The following is a 19,063-nucleotide window of genomic DNA, read 5'->3' as shown; positions in this document are numbered from 1 at the left end:
CGCCTACGCGTCAAGATTACGAGCGTGTTGCGCGATACTGCGGCGATTAAAAATTTTAAAGCTGTACATCTATGTACTCGAGGCAATGAAATAGATGCGCCTTTCAACTACATAAACGGGTTATTTATTGTAACAAGTGTACTCACACGAATACGTCTCCGGCGAAGATGGTCACAGGTTCGTCCGTATTTCCGTTCGAATCACTGGTCCAGGTCGTCTTTCGAGTTGTCTAGTAGCTATCACGAGCAACATTGAAATATTCCTATTTCACGTAACACCGATTACCGTTCCCTTGGTACGTGCGTTTATTTTGGCAAACATAGCGCCGCTGAAAGATAGTGTCGTACAATTGGCATCCTCCTACGACTTCCGGCGCTAGCTGGAGGTCGATGATTACTTTTTGTCGAAAGTTCGTTGCCACGTGGGAACGATGGGAGGGGAAGGGAGGGGGGCGGGCAGCGGCGGAGTCAAAAGGTCGGCTGCATTGTCGTCACGGGTAAATCGTATCAGAGTGGCGTCAGAGAATACAAAAAAACAGAATAACGAACTAAATATTCGGACAAAGTATCGATTAAACAGCGACTCGTCGTCTGGTGTTTCGATTTGAAATTTAAAAAAAGCGGCTCGCACGCTAAACGAGTTCTCAGCGATCGTCGATGAGAAAGAGGCGGCTTTTAAAATTGGATAGTGGGGCTGGAAGCGGAGAGCGATGCAGGAAGAACGAAATGCCGGAAGAAAAGGGGGAAGAAACGTGGTAAAGAGAAGGAACTGTCTGTCCCAGAAGATGCAATGTGGCAATGTTACGTAATAAGAAGCACACGTTACATACGACAAGGGTGGCGAGAGAAGAGGACAGTCGATGCGATGGAGAAGGACGGTGGGGATACCAGCAGACGAGAATGAAAAGGGCAATGTACACGGAGGATATCCACGGGATCGTGGAACGAACGAATTTCATTTTGCAAGGAAGCGCGGCTCGAGCCGAACGTCGTGGCAATGTTTCCACCCGACTCGGCGGTATCTGTGAAAACGTTGAAATAGAATGGGAACGAGGTGAGAGATAGCGGACGAGCCGCGCGGTACTAGGCGCAAGGAATTGGAAATCGGTATGCGCGGCGAAAGCCTCGCTAAACAGAGAGATCGATCTCTCCGTCACCGGTGTAGCAACACTTGTCGACGCGCGGACGTGTTAATTCGATGCGATTTTGGTGATGCGTCACGACGAGGCACCTCGTCATCGTGGAACGTCGCTGCGCGTCGCATCGCGTCACGTCGCACGTGCGCCACCGCGTCGAAGACGCGCAGGGCAAAGTGCATCGTAAGACTGCTGACGGGTGCAGCACCGGTGCTCCGGCTTTCCGATGCAACGCATTACCCCTTGTCCCCTCGTCCTCTTTGTACTCCCCTCCCCTCTTTCGCTCGACCGAACGTGCGCACAACGACGACTTAACGCACCACGTGACCATCCCTTTAACTTTAGCAAACCGATTAACGCACCACTCTGCACGACCACCGACGTTTCCTCTTCCTTCTTAATCTCTTCCCTCTTTCCACTCCTCTCGCATTCCCCTCTCCATCTAAAAAGTGTCTTCTTCTCTCATCTTCCTCGTCTCGCGGTCCCCACGAGACATTTTTTCCTCCCTTCCATTCTTTCCCTCTGTATCTGGTCGCGTCGCCTCGCATCTGCATCTACCACTACGCGTCTCTCTGTATTTCTCTCTCTCTTTCTCTCTCTTCCTTAACTTACCCCTTCCCGGCTCTTTGACCTTCCAACGATTTTTCCTCTCTCATTCTTCTTTACCGCAGGAATACGTCTATATTTTTCTCTAACAGCATCCTCCCTTTGTCCCGACGCGTCTCGTCCTTGTTTCATGCACACGCTGGATGCGAGTCGCGTTCATCTTCGTCGGACGTCGAGGAAGTAAACTCTCGCGCGTCTCTGTTACGCGGGGAAACGCTTGCAAGCCAGGCTGCTTTCTCGCGTTTTCTTTGTCGCTCTCGGCGCGGATCGCGTGTCGGGCTTTGTCTTCCTCGTAGGCAGAATTCTGTCGAGCACTGCGTCATTTCTGTACGCCGTATGATTCGTTCTCTCGCTCCGATTCGCTCTTTTCCGTCGTGCTCTTTCTTGGATACCGATGCGTCCCTCTCGGCTGGCATCCCCACCAGCCACGGGTCGACTCGTTGCACCGGGCAACCGAGTGGTGCAGCCGTCCTCGTCGCTCGGCTCCATTCATGCCTCGACTCTCTTTGGGTTATGCAACTGTTCGGTGAGACGGGAGACGCGAGACGAGGATTGCGTCGACTGCGCCGATACTGCACGCTCGTTTCACCGAATCTTACCTCACGAACAGCTTGGCTAACTCGCCGGACTAACCTTCCGTCGATGCACGGCTCCGTGCACGTCACGCAGCTCTTCCTCTACCGCGAACGCGCCGGCTACAACTGCGCAACGATCCAATTTCGTTTCCCTTTCTGACGATTAACCCTTTCGAGGCTAATGGGACACGTCTGTCCCATCTGTCACAGACACTGCAACATCGTTAGAATTGTTTCAATCTCGCGGATTGCCAGATCTATCGGGATACACGACTCCGTGTGAAACGAGATCGCGTTAGCCGATACCGTAGAAAGAAAATTTCGCCTCTAAAGGGTTAACGCGTTAACGATCCAACGATGAAACAACGCGATATCTTAAACGAGCACCGAAATGCGAACACACTTTGCGCCATTACGTTGCGGACCAGGACGAGGAACAGTAAAAAATATCCTGCTGATATTCCGTCTAACGGCCGTAATTCGTACTCTGTTTTATTGCTCTTGATACAAACAATTTACTCGTACCAGTATAGAGAAAGATTCCAGTCGCACATTTTTATTTTACGATCGAACGACGCTTCTATCCCGAAAGCCTTTCCACTGGGTACAAAACCTAGGATATTTAATACCGATATAGCTACTTAGTCGGTTTATAATTCGCAGAAAGTTTCCAAAGCACCACTTTCGTCGTAAAGACGACTGACATCGCACTTTACATGCACTGGTTCGATACAAAGCATGCGACGATCGATTTCTTTTCTCTCTCTTTCTCGCGCTCTGTTTCTGTCTCTTACGAGCAACGTCTGGCTCGAGATCGTCGACGAAACTGCAACTACGAGGATCGTACGCGGACGTAGGAACCTGAGAAACCGCACTACCACAATATGCATGTGAAAAGTATCGATTCGTCCAGTGTGCATGACGATTCGATCGATCACACGTGCCTCGAGTGCTTCTCCGTGTACTACAAGTAACGCACGCGTTTTCTTATGTCTATGTATCGATTTATTACATACGAAAAAATAGTATTTTTGTCTTATAAGTAGTGATCCAGCGCCGAGCGTGAAACGAAACGGGCGTCCCGTTAACGGTAGGTACTATACATTATTATAGCGAATCGATAAAATTACATACGTACTGTTCGAAGCATCGTAAAATTCATTACGATAAACATTGGTACGATTGGGATGGGAAATAGAAAATATTTTACAATGGCAAGATGGCAGTTGTAAACTTACTTATCTAAAAAACAAGATACTGCAGCACGTGCGAGTTTATCGCACGTTTAACCGTTTAAGTTTTCGGATCGATCACGAACGACGAACTGATTCGACAAGATACGTCCTGGATACTGCGTAATAAACGTGCGTGCATTTATCTAGCATGCAGCGTACGATTGCGTACGTGTCGTGCGAAAGACACTTTGAAATTGCCACATTCGTATTATTCGTGAGAGAATCCATTTGAAAGAAAGCTACGTAAAATGTTGCGTAAGAAAGCAAGGAGCTGCACCGATTCTTTACGACTATATTTCTAAACGAAATTGGCTATCCAGAAGAATTGCCTTCTCGTCCCGAGTTCGGCATTTTTCTTATTTTTCGATTGGTCATTGCAGTATCTTCGCAATACTGAATCGAAATTTCCCATTACCCGAGACGATAAATATATAGATTAAGGATAAGAGAATAAGAGGGTGAGAAGTAGACAGAGCCGGTTTTTAAATCGCGAACAAGGGCAAACGATCTTCTACTCGTTTCCTTTGGTCGCGACGAACACGGCGTAGAATGTTGTAAAGCGTAACCGGAGGTCGTCGCCTGATTGATCTAATTGACTTCTATATCGGATCAACAAAGACTAGATTCATGGAAGACACACTCGGATAATTTTGAGGCGGTATACGATCGAACTCGGCATCTCGTTCTACGAGAAGAAAGCCCGATCGAATTGTCGGAACTTCGAGATCGTTAGCGGTTAACGCGCCACGTTAACTTCACTTCGATCTCCACACTCGACCGTGAAATTCGACCGTGAAATTCGACCGTGAAATTCGACGGAATGCCGCGAGACAGAAATTATTAGGAATTTCTCGCGTTTACTATTGAATTGTTCGGAAAGTTCGTTCCGATTTTTAAAGAAAATTGTCTTTAAAAATCGGAACGAGCTTCTCGAAGGAATAACCACTCTATCGAACGAATCTATAAACCTAGACACGCATCGATTTCCGCAAATGTCTTTTATCGCGCTATCCTAGCCTAATCCAACGTCCAGAGACATCATTACCAAAAAGCCAACGATCGCGGCCCAGCTGGCGAGTTTACCGTTTCCACTGTAATCAGAAAGCAAGAAATACGTTTTCTTCTTAAAGATGCAAGCTGATTAAGACACAAAAGCACGCTTTCTCTCTCTCTCTCTTTCATATCCAAGGATGGATGCAGAGGAACGTAAACGTAAAGCTGGATATTTCAACGAACGACGATGGATGGAAAGAAACTGGAGGAAGACCTGGATGCTCGGACGATCTGTTCGACGCAGATGACGAAAAATGGCGGTAGAAAGAGGAGAGTGGTAGGAAAAATAGGAATCCGAGCGAACGTTCAAAGATGATCGAGGTGCAGAGATGGAAACAAACAACGGGAATAAAAAATAGCAGGATAGCGAGAAATAAAAGGGTTTTCGCGATATAAGTAGGGATTAAGTACGCACAAAACACACACGCTCGTAGCCGGTATTGCACGTCACGGCTTGTTGATTTCGTAAATTATACACGGCCATCAATTTTAACGGCCGGTGAAATGTGCCGTTGTGTTTCGGTGGGCGTTCTACCATATCAATCATATCCGCGCGGTAAATACCTCCTTTCGGTGTGCCTCAGAAATTTGTATTTTTATTAGCCATTACGGTTCGCGGTCGGTGGACAAACGACGCGATTCGACGCGATTCGACGCGTTTCGACGCGTTTCGACGCGACAAATATCGATCGAGATCTCTTGCCAAGTATCATCGACAACATCGCGCGTATCTTTCGAACCACAGGCTGCTTTCAAAAAAGTAGACGATTGCCGTTAGCTGCGAGGCTACGGGCCCGAAACGAGGCATTCCTTTTCACCGAACGGACAATCATGCAAACGATCACCGAGGACCGACCGTTCCAAGAATCCGGCTAGCTCTGTAGCAGTTGAGAAACCCGTGAGTCGAAGAAAAATTAATTCCCGAGATACGTGACAAGTCCGAATTCTTTCGATAGCTTTTACATAGCATAGCCGTGTTTCTTGTATTTCGTTTTTAGAGCTGGTTCTTGCGCACGCGTGTGCGTCGCTACGAAAACTAATCGATTCTCGGATCTCGCAAACTTTCTCCTCGTCCTTATTCTTTCGCGCTTCTTTTTTCGATATCGTTCGATCTTACAGGGAGCGCGTTTACCTTTCGCGAGAAACTCTGCTGTCCTGCTAAACCAGAAAGCAAAGCGAGCATTGTAATCTCTCTCTCTCTCTCTCTTTCTCTGTTTCCCCTCTTTTACTTCCTTCGGCCTTTTGGAAATGATCACACGCGGTGCAACGCATACGAGAAACAGCTTCTCGCCTGTCGGAGGTCAAACAACGGTTTACAGAGGGGTTTGTCACTTTTGTGTTTGTCGGGCCCTGGAGGGTTCCCGAGGGAGCGAACTTGGCTCCACTATCTCAGGAGGAAAGCGTGTCTGTACGGTACCGTCCCGTCGGCCAGAGCGGTTAGATCGCACGCGAAATACAAAAGGAGCCAATTATAATGACAATGCGTCTTCAGCTAGGCAGTCGAGCCTGGGAAAGAAATTCGCCACGTCCGTTTTGCCGACGCTGCGCTAACTACGCTACTGCCGTCACGCGCCATTGTACCGTAATCGTTCTCGAACATGCGCCGTACATGCGCCTCTATCTTTCTAGACCTGTACGACCGTATCCTCTTTACTTTTTCTTCGTACAACGACCACAACAACAATAGTAGTTTCAAAAGAGAGAAAGAGAGATTTCTACGCTCTTATTCCCAATTTCTATGCAAATGTAATAAAAATTGTACCAACCTCTGATGCGCTTCCGGAACGATATCGTCGATCACGACATAGATCATTGCACCGGCTGCAAAGGCAAGCGCATAAGGTAGCGCGGGTTCAGCGAACGTCACTCCGGCTGCGCCAAGGACGCCGGCGAGAGGTTCTACCATCCCTGAGAGTTGTCCGTACCAGAAACTCTTCAACGTACTAATTCCAGCCGCTTGAAGGGGCAGAGCCACCGCCAGTCCCTCGGGAAAATTCTGGATACCGATTCCGATTGCAAGGTTTCTGTAATAAAAACGTATAACGCGACTGAGCGGTAGTAGGTTGAACGCGTTCTACTAAGCAACGTCGATGTGACAGGAAAAATAAGCGTGTCTGGTTTAGCGAGAAGCGCGTATCGCGATCGAACGATAAGGATAAAGGTGAGGAGACAAGGTGACTTTGTCGCGAGTCAACTTGCACCGTCTCATCCGATCCCGGTGAGTTCTTGAAACTGGTCGACGACTTCGACATTCTCTAGATTTTTCCATTTGCTCGGTTCGAGCGATGCGAGCTGCTTCTCCGAAGAACGTTCCACTCTCTTGTCCTATACGTAACGAACTAATCGTTCACTCTCGAATCTCCACATAGACGTTACGTAGATAGGACACGTGTCCGCCTTTTCCTTCTTGGAAATTTGTAGATTGCTGTTACATTACGCGTAGATCCTAAAGCGTACCGAAGGGCGAGAATAGAAGAACAAAAGTAAGAAAACGAGTTGCGCGCCGAGTCTACGAACCAATTACTATCGCGTACTGTTTGGAAATTTCCAAGTCGATCAATCTCAACGATCGCACGTATCAAGCGAATTCGATAGAACGATAAGTAAGGGAGAGAACGGCACGAAGAAATCACCAGATATTAGCTAGAATATTCGAATACTAAAGCACAGTTCACGAAACAAATTGAATAAAACGAAAAATCGAAAAGACGAATAGACAACAGGAAGCCAAAGTGATTATCGCGTTGGTAAGAAGAAATCAGAGACGATGGAGAAACTTTCCATGTTCGGTTCTTGACCAGACCTCGAGAAGACTATGGATGGGCGGATGAATTATCGATAGGTCAACGATTAGAATTTTCAAGCAACAATAGATAAGCGGTCGATCGATAGAGAATAGCAGAGATGGTCGAGCAGGTGAATGAATGACGCGAACCAAGCTCCTCCTTCCGATGCATGATCATCGTGCTCTCTCGTACATGCCGAGCACATGGTATGGTATGTCATGCCGCGGCGTGTAGCACGTTATTTCATAGGACGGCATCGCCGTCGCGTTCCTACAGCATCGACGTACATAAGTGGTTGTACAGTTAACCCGTCGGGTCCGGCTGTTCGCCAGTTGCATCAGGGGAGGTCACCCGAGTTCCAAGAATGATCGTCCCCTACCACACCGCTCTTGGCTTCACCTTCTTACGTTTCTCTCTTTCTCTCGTTCTTCCACTCTGTCCCTTTTCATCGTTCCTATGCTCCTTCGCCTCTTTTCTCTCGCTCCTTCCAACCGCGCCCTCCTGCAGCCAGGTTTCTTTTCCTTCCTGACTTCTTCTTTCTGATTTCCACGGTCAGCGCCGTGATTTCCCGATTCGTCTACCCTATCGCCAGACAGCTAGACCGGCCAGCGTCATTCTAGCGTTTCTCGCTGCCTAATCCAACGGAGTTCGGATTCTTCCGTTTTTGAAATTCATTTTGTCCACATTGTCCTATTTTATTACGATAGAACGAACGCTCGATCGAGAAGGTCGCTTCGCCCTACGTGGTGTAATCAAATTTACTTAAAAAATAACATTCGAGTGTCTTCATCATCCTTTACGTGTGAACGAAATAACTCGTTTACCATGGCTCGTCTTCTTCCTTGTTCTCAACTGTCGCTACTTTCTAAATCGGAAAGTGTCTATCGCGTTGGTATCCAACTAGTCGTCTGCTTTTGTACGATTCGTGAAATAGACGTAAAAGGAGAGAGGAGAGAGAGAGAGAGAGAGAGATGTAGGCCCATTCATAAATTTGTTCGCGTTGTCGCGCGCTAGAGAGATCACGCGGCTAAGGTTCGCCTTTCAAATTAGAAACGGAGGTATCCATCGCCCGAGGAATTACGCGCGAGGGCGTCGCGCTGTCTCGAGCCGCGAATCGGAGATTTCTCCGAGCAGAAACGGTATAGATCTCGCCAAACTGGTATCTATTAAAAGGCAAAAAAAAAGGTAGCACACCGGTGTTTTGATTGTCATGGTCAAACTCGTAGCGGAGTTACCGTTAGACGTGCGTATTCGATGGAGCGCCGGATCTACAGGCGGCAGCCATAAAAATTAGCTTCGCGTCGATGGAAAATAAATACGTTGAACCGGTGACGTCGTAGATACCGAAGAACTTAACGGATTATCGAAACGGTGTAGCTTTGTGAATGTGTACCAAAATGGCGACCGGAGTAGTTTCGTTGAACGCATCGCCGGTCGCCATTTTGCATTCCATAAGCAACCGTGACTGTCTTTAGGCGGCAACGCTCGTCCTCGGCTTAAACGACCGAAACACTGACAAATTATTCTTTCGTCTGACTTTCTTTCTCAGCGCGAAACGAGAAATCAAAGCTAAAGAGCGCTCCGATCGAACAGCGTGCTCGTGCCTCGTAAACAACGATCGGTTGCATTTTATCGATCTCACGGTGGAAAGCAGCGTTGCTAGCAGCGAAATTTCATCGTCGCCGATACGATAACGAGCCGTTTTTCGTTGGCCGAGGCTGCGCTTCCAAAAAGGAAGCGTGGAACGAACGAGCGACCGGCAGAAGGAGGAAATCGAAGGAGAAGGAACGATCCCGAAGGAATCACGAGGAATCTCCGTTGGAGGGATTGACCGCGGGATTGGTGAACCTACAAGATGTGAATAGAGATAGAAGGAGCATAGGACTAGAGACCCGGAGAGGGTCTTGAAACATCGTAAGATAGGAAAAGGGGGAGAAGCCGGTGTTACGTGTTATGCGCGAGTCCTTAGGTGTGCGCTTATGTTCATACACCGTACGACGCGCGTTAAGAAGAGAGACGAGGGGAGGGGAGCAACGCGTGAGACGAGCGTAGACGTATAAACGCGCTTGTATGAGAAAACTAAGGAGCGAGCAAGACAAAAAGGGGCGAGAGAGGAGGAGCAGGGGTAAGGGAAGAGAAAGAAAGAGAAGCAGAGACGAAGGAGGAACGAGAGAGGGAGTAAGGAATGCATGGGAACGAGGCGCAAGCGGGCCGACCGCGATTTGCCCGTCCCGCATTCCACCAACGCCAAGGCGAGTTCTCCGGCTCTTCTCGGCTCCGAGTCCCGAGGCCACCGGCCACGGCTTAACACCATAAAATCATAAGACCAAGATCAACCCCGCTCTTCTCTGCTACCTCCGGCATCGTTGCGCGCCTCTTAATGTCAAACAGAAACGCGTTTGCCGATTCTCGCGAACCTGTTCCTCCGTTTCCTTCTCTTTTTCTCCCATTCTCAACCCTCGTCACCCTTCCTTGCGACGCAGCCTTTTCTAGCCGAAACGGTAACCGGTCGTAGTTACCCGCGCGTTAAGACGACACGAGGGAAGGAAGCTGTTTCTTACGACTACGATCACGACGTAAAAGTTTAGAACGAATTCGCCGTGAAATAATTGGCGCGCATTCCAAGGGGTAAGGTGGCTTTTGCCGAATTGGGAACGGTCGTTCGATCGCGAGATTCCGACAGCAGATGTTCCTTGTGAGCCACGCAGCGCACAAGGAAGAAATAGCCTCCATTGCGTGTACGGTTGATCATGGACGCAACAGCGAGTAGCCGTCACGATGGCGGTAGTTCGATCGGCAAGAAGACGCTAGTTCGTCGAATAGTCCGGACAGACGATCGTCCCGAGGTCGTCGTCGAGGGACATAACGGATCCGGCTGTTCGTCTGTTCCGAGTAAGGTACGCGGTGCGCATGCGTAATGCCGCTGCATTCCAAGCATTGCAAAGTCGCTGCACCGTGCGCGCCGGTGCATCGCCCGATGCCAGAGAAAGAGAAACGAATTAACCGAGACACCGAGCAGAAGCGAGAGATAGACGTGTCCACCGAAAGAAGAAAGAGCAGGAGGAAGTCGCAATGACAAATGCGCTTTCCGATAGCTTGTTTGATCGCCCGTTTTCTTCCACTGTCTCTTTCTTTCTTTCTTTCTCTTTTCTTTTTTTCTTTTCATCTTTGATAATATCTTGCGATATCGAAAGCTTCTATTTGCGATACGTCCCATCGTACAAAACTTTTCGAGCTAAATAAGAAGAAGAAAGGAGAAAAGTATCGCTGTGTCCGCTAACTTAGAGAATGTCTCGCGAGTCGAATTCTCAGAAGGTTTTGGCCGTGAACGGCTGTACTCGAAGCATCTCGCGCGTAGAAAATGTAGACGAGGAACAGACAAAAAGAAGAAACGGTGTCCGGCAGTCTAACGACGGGATCGAAATCAATGCGAAGGAATGCTCGTCTTCCGTTGATAACGGAAGGCGGTTCTCGTCGCGGAGAAGGTTCCGAGATACGGTTGGCGTGTCTATCGCTGCGCACGTGCATTCGTAATACTATGCACTATGCACCGAAGCTAAACGGGAAGTACTATATCGTAACCGACTTCCTTTGATATTAGCACACGTCAGAACGAGTTTTCCGCGTGTGATAAGCACAAAGTGCAACGATCGAAGAAAACTGTCGAGGCTGTGTCCTGCTACTAAATCTAACAATCGCATCTTTTAAAAAATCGACCAAGAAATTGAGAAAACGTCGTTAAGTCGGACATTATTCGTTTACCGACTTGGCCTTTACTCTTTGTGGACGATCGACATTCCTCGGTTTTTTTCTTCTACGAAAATACAGTTTCAGCAATGACGGAACGAGTTACGGACTATCGCGTTTATAGTTATGGTATACGATACTACAACTTGAAGATGAAGGAAGAGAAAAGAAGGCGTAGATAGCCAGAGAGGATGTTCGAGCCGAAAGAGGACAGCGAAGCTAGAGCCACGGAGAGAAAGGGTAAAATGGTAGAGAGAAGAGAGCGGGCAAGTAAAAAGAGAAAAGTAGAGACACGAGGACAGAGAGGGGCCGCAGTGCGGTGAGCACTGGTCGGTCGGTCGGTCGGTCGGTCGGTCGGTATATAATAAGACAGACAGGAGGATAGCACTGAAATGAGGTGGTTTCGTCGGCAGCTTTGTCTGGCGCCGTGTTTAACATAGCAACACCTCATCTACGTACCATGCCAACCCGCCACTCCGTAGTTCCTTCGTTTTTATGCGTGCTATTTCTCTCTTTTTCACTCGCTCATTCCATTTCCTTCTTTCCCGTTTTCTTCTACGAATCGAAGGTAAACGGAAACAGCGAAGATATATCGAATGAGATACGCGATCACGTGACCAAATCTTCCGCACTGGTGAGAATTTCTATTTAGCCTTTCCGATCTGAAACAGCGTTCTTCTCGTTCGAGAGCGAGACGAAGATTGGATCGTGAACGCCTTTTTCATGACTCAGGAGATGTTCATCTATTTCCAGATAATTTTGTGGTACGCAACAAGACAGATCGCGTCATGAAGTAACAAGTCACGAGAATAGACGCTAACGACGATTCAGTGACGAATTTCAAAGGCGAAACGAGATAAGGACGAGCGAGATTCCGCGAAAAATTCGCATACCGCGAAGGTATCTCGGTACAGAAGGTGACTCAGTACCGGATCTCCTTGAGCGTTTTACGAGTGCAAATATCGTCGCTCCTATCGGCTGCCCACTCTTCCAGCATCCTTTTCTCTTTTTCTCGCTCTATTTGTCCTGTCTGTTTGCTCTTGACTCTTGACTATTCCAACGCACTGCAGATACCGACGTGAACGACCACGCGCTACCAATCAACCACCGCCGAACCTTTCATTCATGATTCTTTCGCCGCTTCGAACGCAACTCTCGAGCAACGTTTTGCCTCGGTCTCGCGAATGAATTACCTTTCCTTGGGAAGGACATGTCGCGACCGATCGATCGATAACGTAAACGGATCTGTTGCGTAAAGCCTCGTTTCTATCGCCACTTACGGATGACGATGTTTTCCTTGACCGGGACACGATCTGCCAACGATCTCTTGCCTCGACAATTTTTTCCATGTCGCTTACTCGAACGCTTAGCGGTGCAACTTTTCTATGTACCGAATATGAGACATTTGTACCGATTAACCTCTCGAAAATACGCTCGACACCAGTAGCCTGCAGGTTCGCGATCGTCGTGAGAATGGAATGTTGCTCGTAACCGACGAGTTCGGCTACAAAAGGGCATGCTGGCTCGATAACCGCTCAAGGCTGAGCGATTTTCCCAACGCGCGACGATCCTTGCTCGTTCCTCGTCGTTCCCTTCTTTACCCCGATTCCATCGACGTGAGTATCTATTTTTAATGGAAAAATATTTTTCCCGGTGAACATTCCCTGAAAGAAGATAGTCGTCAGACGACAAAGACCCGCAGTACCGATAAGAATATACGCACGGCACGAACCAGTACGTGGCGATACGCACGACGCCGATATATCGGCCGGGGTCATCTTTCGAACCGAGACGACGATTCATTCATAACTGGGAAACTAGCGCGATACCGCGTTTATGTCGCACCGCTTATCGTGCGCTCTCGCTGGTTCGTTTACCTTCTTATTTCTCTCCGCTTCTCTCTTACCGGCTTCGTTACAAGATGAAAAAAATAAGCTTCCCCGGTAATATTTTCCAATAAGCTCTGAAATCCAAAGTCTCTTTGGAAATTTGTTGGCGAAAGTCGCCATTCCATTAGCCTTTTGGTAAAGCGTTCACGTTGTATCGGACAAGAAAAAAGAGAACTCTCTCTCTCTCTCTCTCTCTGTATTTCTCAATTATCGCGCGACAGAGAGGAAAACATCGATCCGGTCCATTCATTCTACGGATACTTAATGACCTACGGACGCTCGTAATCTCCACTCAGATATCCAATAGCATTCGAACGCAGCGAGATTCGGGTATGACGCGATTTCGAGTTTGGTAGTACTGTAATGAGATTCTGTTAACATCTTAAATGCGTTTGAACATTTACGTTGATAGCTATTTTTCTTTATCAATCTTTTATGTTTCTTCGCATATTGCACAACTACTCTAAACGCCCATTCCTTATACATTGTTACATCGATTTACATTTTTACAATAAAATTGTACGAAAAACATATCTTAAAATCTTAAATTATACCCTTTAATCAGAGTACGCATATAATAAAAGGATACCTGTATAAGAAAACATTTATTTATTAACTAAATTACGTAATAACTACGTATCCAGAGAATAAGTTTCGCCATTGTAATTGTATCTGCGAAAAGTTGCTTTCGAAGAAGAGCACGTACACGAACGTACTTATTTTTTTAGTTACAGAGATAAAAAATTAAAAGGTGCGAAAATAAAGCTATCTATCTATATTTAGCGTACGGAAAGAACACGCTCGGGTTATCCAGGTGCCCTGGCTAATAAGCGTGAAAATTTTGGTTGCCAATACGAAGGAGAAACGTTTTCCATCCATTTCCACGCTGACTACGTGTAAAAAAACTGCGAGCTCGCGACTGAAAATAAGCGGACGATCGCCGAGCAGCGGATGGATCCTTGAGCAGCGGAATCGGAAGTAGTCATTTGCGTGCACGTGTCGATTCACGTGCACGTTCTTACAGTGACAATAATGAACGTTGCTTTTCCCCCTATTGATCCTCGTATTTGATTACAAAGTTCGTTACTGTGAATTGCCTTAAAGCTCGTCGAGCGGATTCGAGATTGGAAAGAATTGGAAAGAACGAATCTGTAACAAGATTGGGCGAATTAACGGGCTATCTTTGGAAAAGGAGGACGAGAGAAATAAGAGAAAAGAAAGAAGAGAATAAGAGGAAGGTCGACGATATGGGAGCATGCGATATCGTTAACATTTTCTATAAATAAAGTTTACGTTGCCCGGGCGGCTTTTGTAGAAATGAAATCAACGTCATACCAGTGGATGTAGTTGTACACGTCATCGCAGTAGGCTGAGTTGTTTCCAAAGTCAAAGGCGTAAGGCGGTAAGGAGAGCGAGTTCGGGACAAGTCGTGGTAGAGGGACGAGGAAGCGGGGTACGGGGTATGGAATGGAATGCGCGGCGCCTAGGGCTCGTTGAATTCCAGGGCCACACGTGCCCTTCCCCCGCGCAACAGGCACCCACTGCTGCCAATAAACTTTGCCTGCGGCTGGCACTCGCGACCGACCACCATAGAACTCATTCATGGGGACCTCCTAGCACGCGCTCCTAACTTCCATCCGCTCGACCGTCAATGGTGTTACCATCTATCGGCGAATTCCTCAACTTCTTTCTGGATCGTAGCCATCTAGAATCGACCGAATCGTTTCGACTTGAGCTACGATATCCTACAGTAGCGACACTCGCTCGAATTACACGAGTATTTGTGCTTTCCGCCTTTATCGATGTATCGAACAAACGAGGCTATTTTTAAACGTGCGAATAGAAAAGGAAAATATCGTTCGATAAAATTTTCCTCTTTTACCGTACGAACGTCGAATTAGATCTATTCAGACAACTATGGTAGATTTTCAAATAAACGTAGATACTGATTTTTAACGTAACCGAAGACTTCTCCCCTCTGGACAATTCTCTTAACTACTTAACGATGATGATCCGTAATGAATCTGATAGGCGCGATTGGTTTAAGTGAACTTTACTTTAGACGTATTAGAATCTATTTGAAATATCGCTCTACATACAATGGCGAATCTCCAAGAATAATAATCATTCAGTCATATTGTGAAAAACTTGTCAAGTATATGATTAATGTGAGTTGAATTATTCAGGCCAAAATATCAGATAAAGATATTAAAATATAAAATACGAATAAATCTTAAGTATTGGAAAAGAAGGTTAAAAAAATGTACTTATGCGCTTTTACATATCCCCTCTTCTTCAAGGCAGGCTTCTGGATTACATGTCTACATAGTTTACACTAGATTAGATTCCGAGAATCTATCGCTGCCTATGAAAATAGCTTTTCATTGCGTTTAAAATTTGCGCTGATTGAAATAACGCTCGCTTCATGATGCTCGGAATTTTGAAGCGTCGTGTATATTGTTAGAAGACTGTTAGACTCCCATATTGGTAGTCCTTACGTACAGAAATGCAGAAATGTTGCTTACCTTGCATTTTCAAAAGTTGCTGATGCACTGTTACCAACTGCAGCGAATCCAACTCCAACTGCAAGACCTTCTGGAATATTGTGCACCTAATACATTGCAAAAACTAATCTCGAGCATAAGTTTGTCACATTTTATTTGTAATTTTATGTCATAGATGCATTTAAAGATAATCTCGACGACTTTGCGTACCGTAATGGCAACGACCAGCAACAAAACTCTTCTCCATTGATTGTTTTTACATTCGTTGTTAGGATCCTCGTAAATTGTGCCTGTTTCTTCTTGTTCCGCTGGCCTATTTACATTTGCAATTTGTCGTCTTCGGGTATTTTGCTCGTAGAAACCTGGAAAATGCCACAATTAATGATATACTATAACATTCGTTAGGAGTGGATTAAATTGTTTATATATGTGTATATGAGCCCCTGTGTAAACATAATCTGTCTTCTTCTTTTCTCGTTTTTTGAATCAAAGCACAGTAAAGCTTATCATTAATACCCGGTATTTTCTATTCCATTTTTTGCACCTCTTGTGTATTATAGTTTAGATCCGCAGGCAGGATTAATAAGATCAGTTTTACAAGTAGCGGAACTTTCTTCAACAGGAACGACAAAAATTGATGCACATTTTGCTATTTTTACCTTTCTATTAAGGTAATTATTATTATTATAAGTAAGGTATTAATTTTATATACAAAAGTATTTTGTACTTTCAAAGCGTCAATAATACGTCAGAGTCATCCACGTTTCAATGATCAGACGTTCTATTCATATTTTATCGGTCGTGTTTTTGCAAGTTCCACTTATTGTATCGAAAATGCTTTCATGCATACATTACTTCACACATCTTGTTTAAATGCAAGAAGCATTAACACTGACGAACATTCTAACTAACGACTAACTACGCAATACAAGATATTACGTACGATAAGTACAAAAAAAAAAAAAATTATGCACTGTTCAGAAAGAAACAGCAGTACATTAATTAAATGAAAGACAAGTAAGCAACGTCATAAGCTTTTTCTCGCAGGATTGATATATTTGAAAAATTGTTTGTTTCTGAACGAGTTAATCGCTTATTGTACGAGGAAGCAAAGAGGGGCGAGTGAACATTTACATTTTGACACATAGACATAATAATAATATACACGTGTATAGTGAACTGATCCCATTTTCCAAGCCTACAGAAAGAATTGGATACATATTACAGGAAGAAAATGTGATACCGTCGATGGTGGTTGACTCAATTTGAGTATACATTTTTCCACCAGATATCTGTACGCCGTTATACGGATCATAATCGTCTAAATCCTCGTCACTCTTTAGTTTTGCAAGGATCTTGCGTCTTTGTTTCGTACCGACTGACTGCATAGCTAAAAGCACATTGGGGGACTGAATGCCAAGGGAAGATATCAACGCGTCCGTCCCATAAACGAAAGCCGCGCCTATGAGAAATCCAACTCCTATTGGTACGAACGCGTATTCGCCTTCCGCTCCGTACAATTTGCTCTTTGTCGCCATTTCAATAGCAGGTGCCAGTAGCGACCAGTAACTTGCCGCTATCATCACGCCGCCTGCGAATCCCAGGCTGATGTCCAATAATTTACGCTGTAATTAAACGCGTTCCATCATTTAGTATCGTTCTGCTCTCTTATCTCTTAATTTACGTGTACGTAGAATTTCAAATAGGCGTCAACAATCAAACATATTGTGATACTGTTAAAATAATTATACAGTAATAAACTTATTATCGTAAAATGTTACTTGTTTATCACACTTCTAAAATATCATTCGATATTTCTTTATGTTATAGAACCAAGCGATACCTTTCCTTTCGTAAATAGAAATTTTGTTCATACGTTGTTCAGTTAGTATACATCTAATCTTATCAGATAAAGTTTTAAATTAGTAGCAATTTCTTAAAAAGAAATGAAAAAAGATGCAAACGTGAACTAGATAACGTTGAAATTTTAAATTGCGTAATATATTTTCTTCATTTTTCTTTTCGATTCTTTGACTAATTCATAAACGAAATTGGTCGATATTATGCTATTTCCATATAGAAAATTTACTTCACAAATTTTCTAATTAGAAAAAGCTAATATAGCTAATATAGCTAATATAGTGACCGCTAAGAATCAGACTAAACTTCATTTTTGATCGAAATTTTTGGTTTATTTCTGTGTCCTTTGATAATATTTGACTGGTAAGGTCCAAGAACGCCAGTTCTAAATTTAGGGAATCATGAGATTAAAAGTTATGCGTCTGCAAACATGCACCAATATTTCACAGCTTATTTCTACGCCATATTAGCTTTATTCACAGACTATCCGTTTCAGTTTAACGAGTCAAATTACTATCTCTAAATAGATGCACATGATGGCCAAATTTCAGGTTTGGCAATTCATATCGATATTGGGTTGGATCAGATAAATCCAGGCGGAAAGCGGTCGGTAACACTGCTATCTACCAGGTTCACGCGAATTTGTTGAACATCTGTAACGAAATAAGCTATAAAACGTGTGCCTTTTTACAGATGTATAACTTTTGATTCCATGATTTCATAAACTTAAAACTGACATTTTTGGATACTACTAGCCAAACACTATTGAAAGATACAGAAATAGATAGGAGATTTAGGATGCCCTAAAACAAACTGGGGAGAAAAATTAAAAAACGTTAACTGATAATAACATCGAAATTAATTGCACCTCTTACGTAGTACATTTTTTTCCTCACTGATTCGCAAAAGAAACTAATCGATTTTACGTTAACCATTTCCGATAACAAAATTTATTTTATTCCGCTATTGTATTGCACTAAATTACAATAAGAAAAAAGTAAGACGATGACAAAGCTTAGAGTATCGTAAATATCATGTTTCTTTAAACTAAGATGTGAAACTTTTTCAAGGTGGTAAGTGTAATTTTAACGTTTTCAAAACGGACTAATTCCCGCGAAGAATGTACGATAAAGGTTAGTGTATACTTTGCAACTTAGGTTAGAGTCGAACGTATATAACATTTTGATTAATGCAGTAATAAATACCTGACGAAATGTACGTAAATTCAAAAATATTCGATTGCAGAAGAAAATAAAGGAATAAAGCTTACTTGCTTTCCTCGAATTACGATAACAAGTGCGGCACCCGCTGCGGTGAGAGCCCACGTAAATAACGTTCCTAGGAGCGCCTGTACGATTGGCGAATAATCCTTTAACATTGTACCAATCGTCTAATCCTCGACACCTTAGATCGCACAACACATCCTCTGCAATGTGAACCACGAGAAACTGTTTCGTGGGACACAAATTCCGTTGATATGCATTCAGTCCCCCGCACTTATCTCAGCCACCACCATCGCCACTACCACTATCACAGTGGCTGCCACTGATACTTCATTACAGTTACTAACACTACTGAATATCGGCGCTGCTATTGCTAGTCCACTACTACCAACGCATATTCGCGTCTACTTGCTGTAGGACGAGTTCGTTCCTGTACTTATCAATTATGAT

The 19,063-nt window shown here is 44.9% G+C and overlaps 1 protein-coding gene across 2 annotated transcripts; it reads right to left on the bottom strand.

Annotated features, from left to right (window-relative positions):
* Positions 1–2,776: 2,776 nt before the first annotated feature.
* LOC100649113 (zinc transporter ZIP11) lies at positions 2,777–18,952 on the bottom strand. 2 transcript variants are annotated; one of them, XM_003400340.4, is made up of 6 exons: positions 18,661–18,952; positions 16,774–17,155; positions 15,741–15,892; positions 15,552–15,637; positions 6,371–6,628; positions 2,777–4,642 (listed from the first exon to the last, which is right to left on the bottom strand). In XM_003400340.4, exons 1-6 carry the CDS (start codon positions 18,766–18,768, stop codon positions 4,564–4,566), a joined length of 1,065 nt encoding a protein of 354 aa, XP_003400388.1. In that variant the 5' UTR covers positions 18,769–18,952; the 3' UTR covers positions 2,777–4,563. The 2 variants fall into 2 exon arrangements, with proteins under 2 accessions (XP_003400388.1, XP_012171185.1); XM_012315795.3 differs by having other exon boundaries at positions 16,906–17,155; positions 18,661–18,948.
* Positions 18,953–19,063: the final 111 nt, after the last annotated feature.

This window comes from Bombus terrestris, chromosome 14 (assembly GCF_910591885.1).
Source record: "Bombus terrestris chromosome 14, iyBomTerr1.2, whole genome shotgun sequence".
Lineage (NCBI taxonomy): Eukaryota > Metazoa > Arthropoda > Insecta > Hymenoptera > Apidae > Bombus > Bombus terrestris.
The sequence above is the reverse complement of the archived record's forward strand: the minus strand, read 5'-3'. Positions and strand labels throughout refer to the sequence as shown.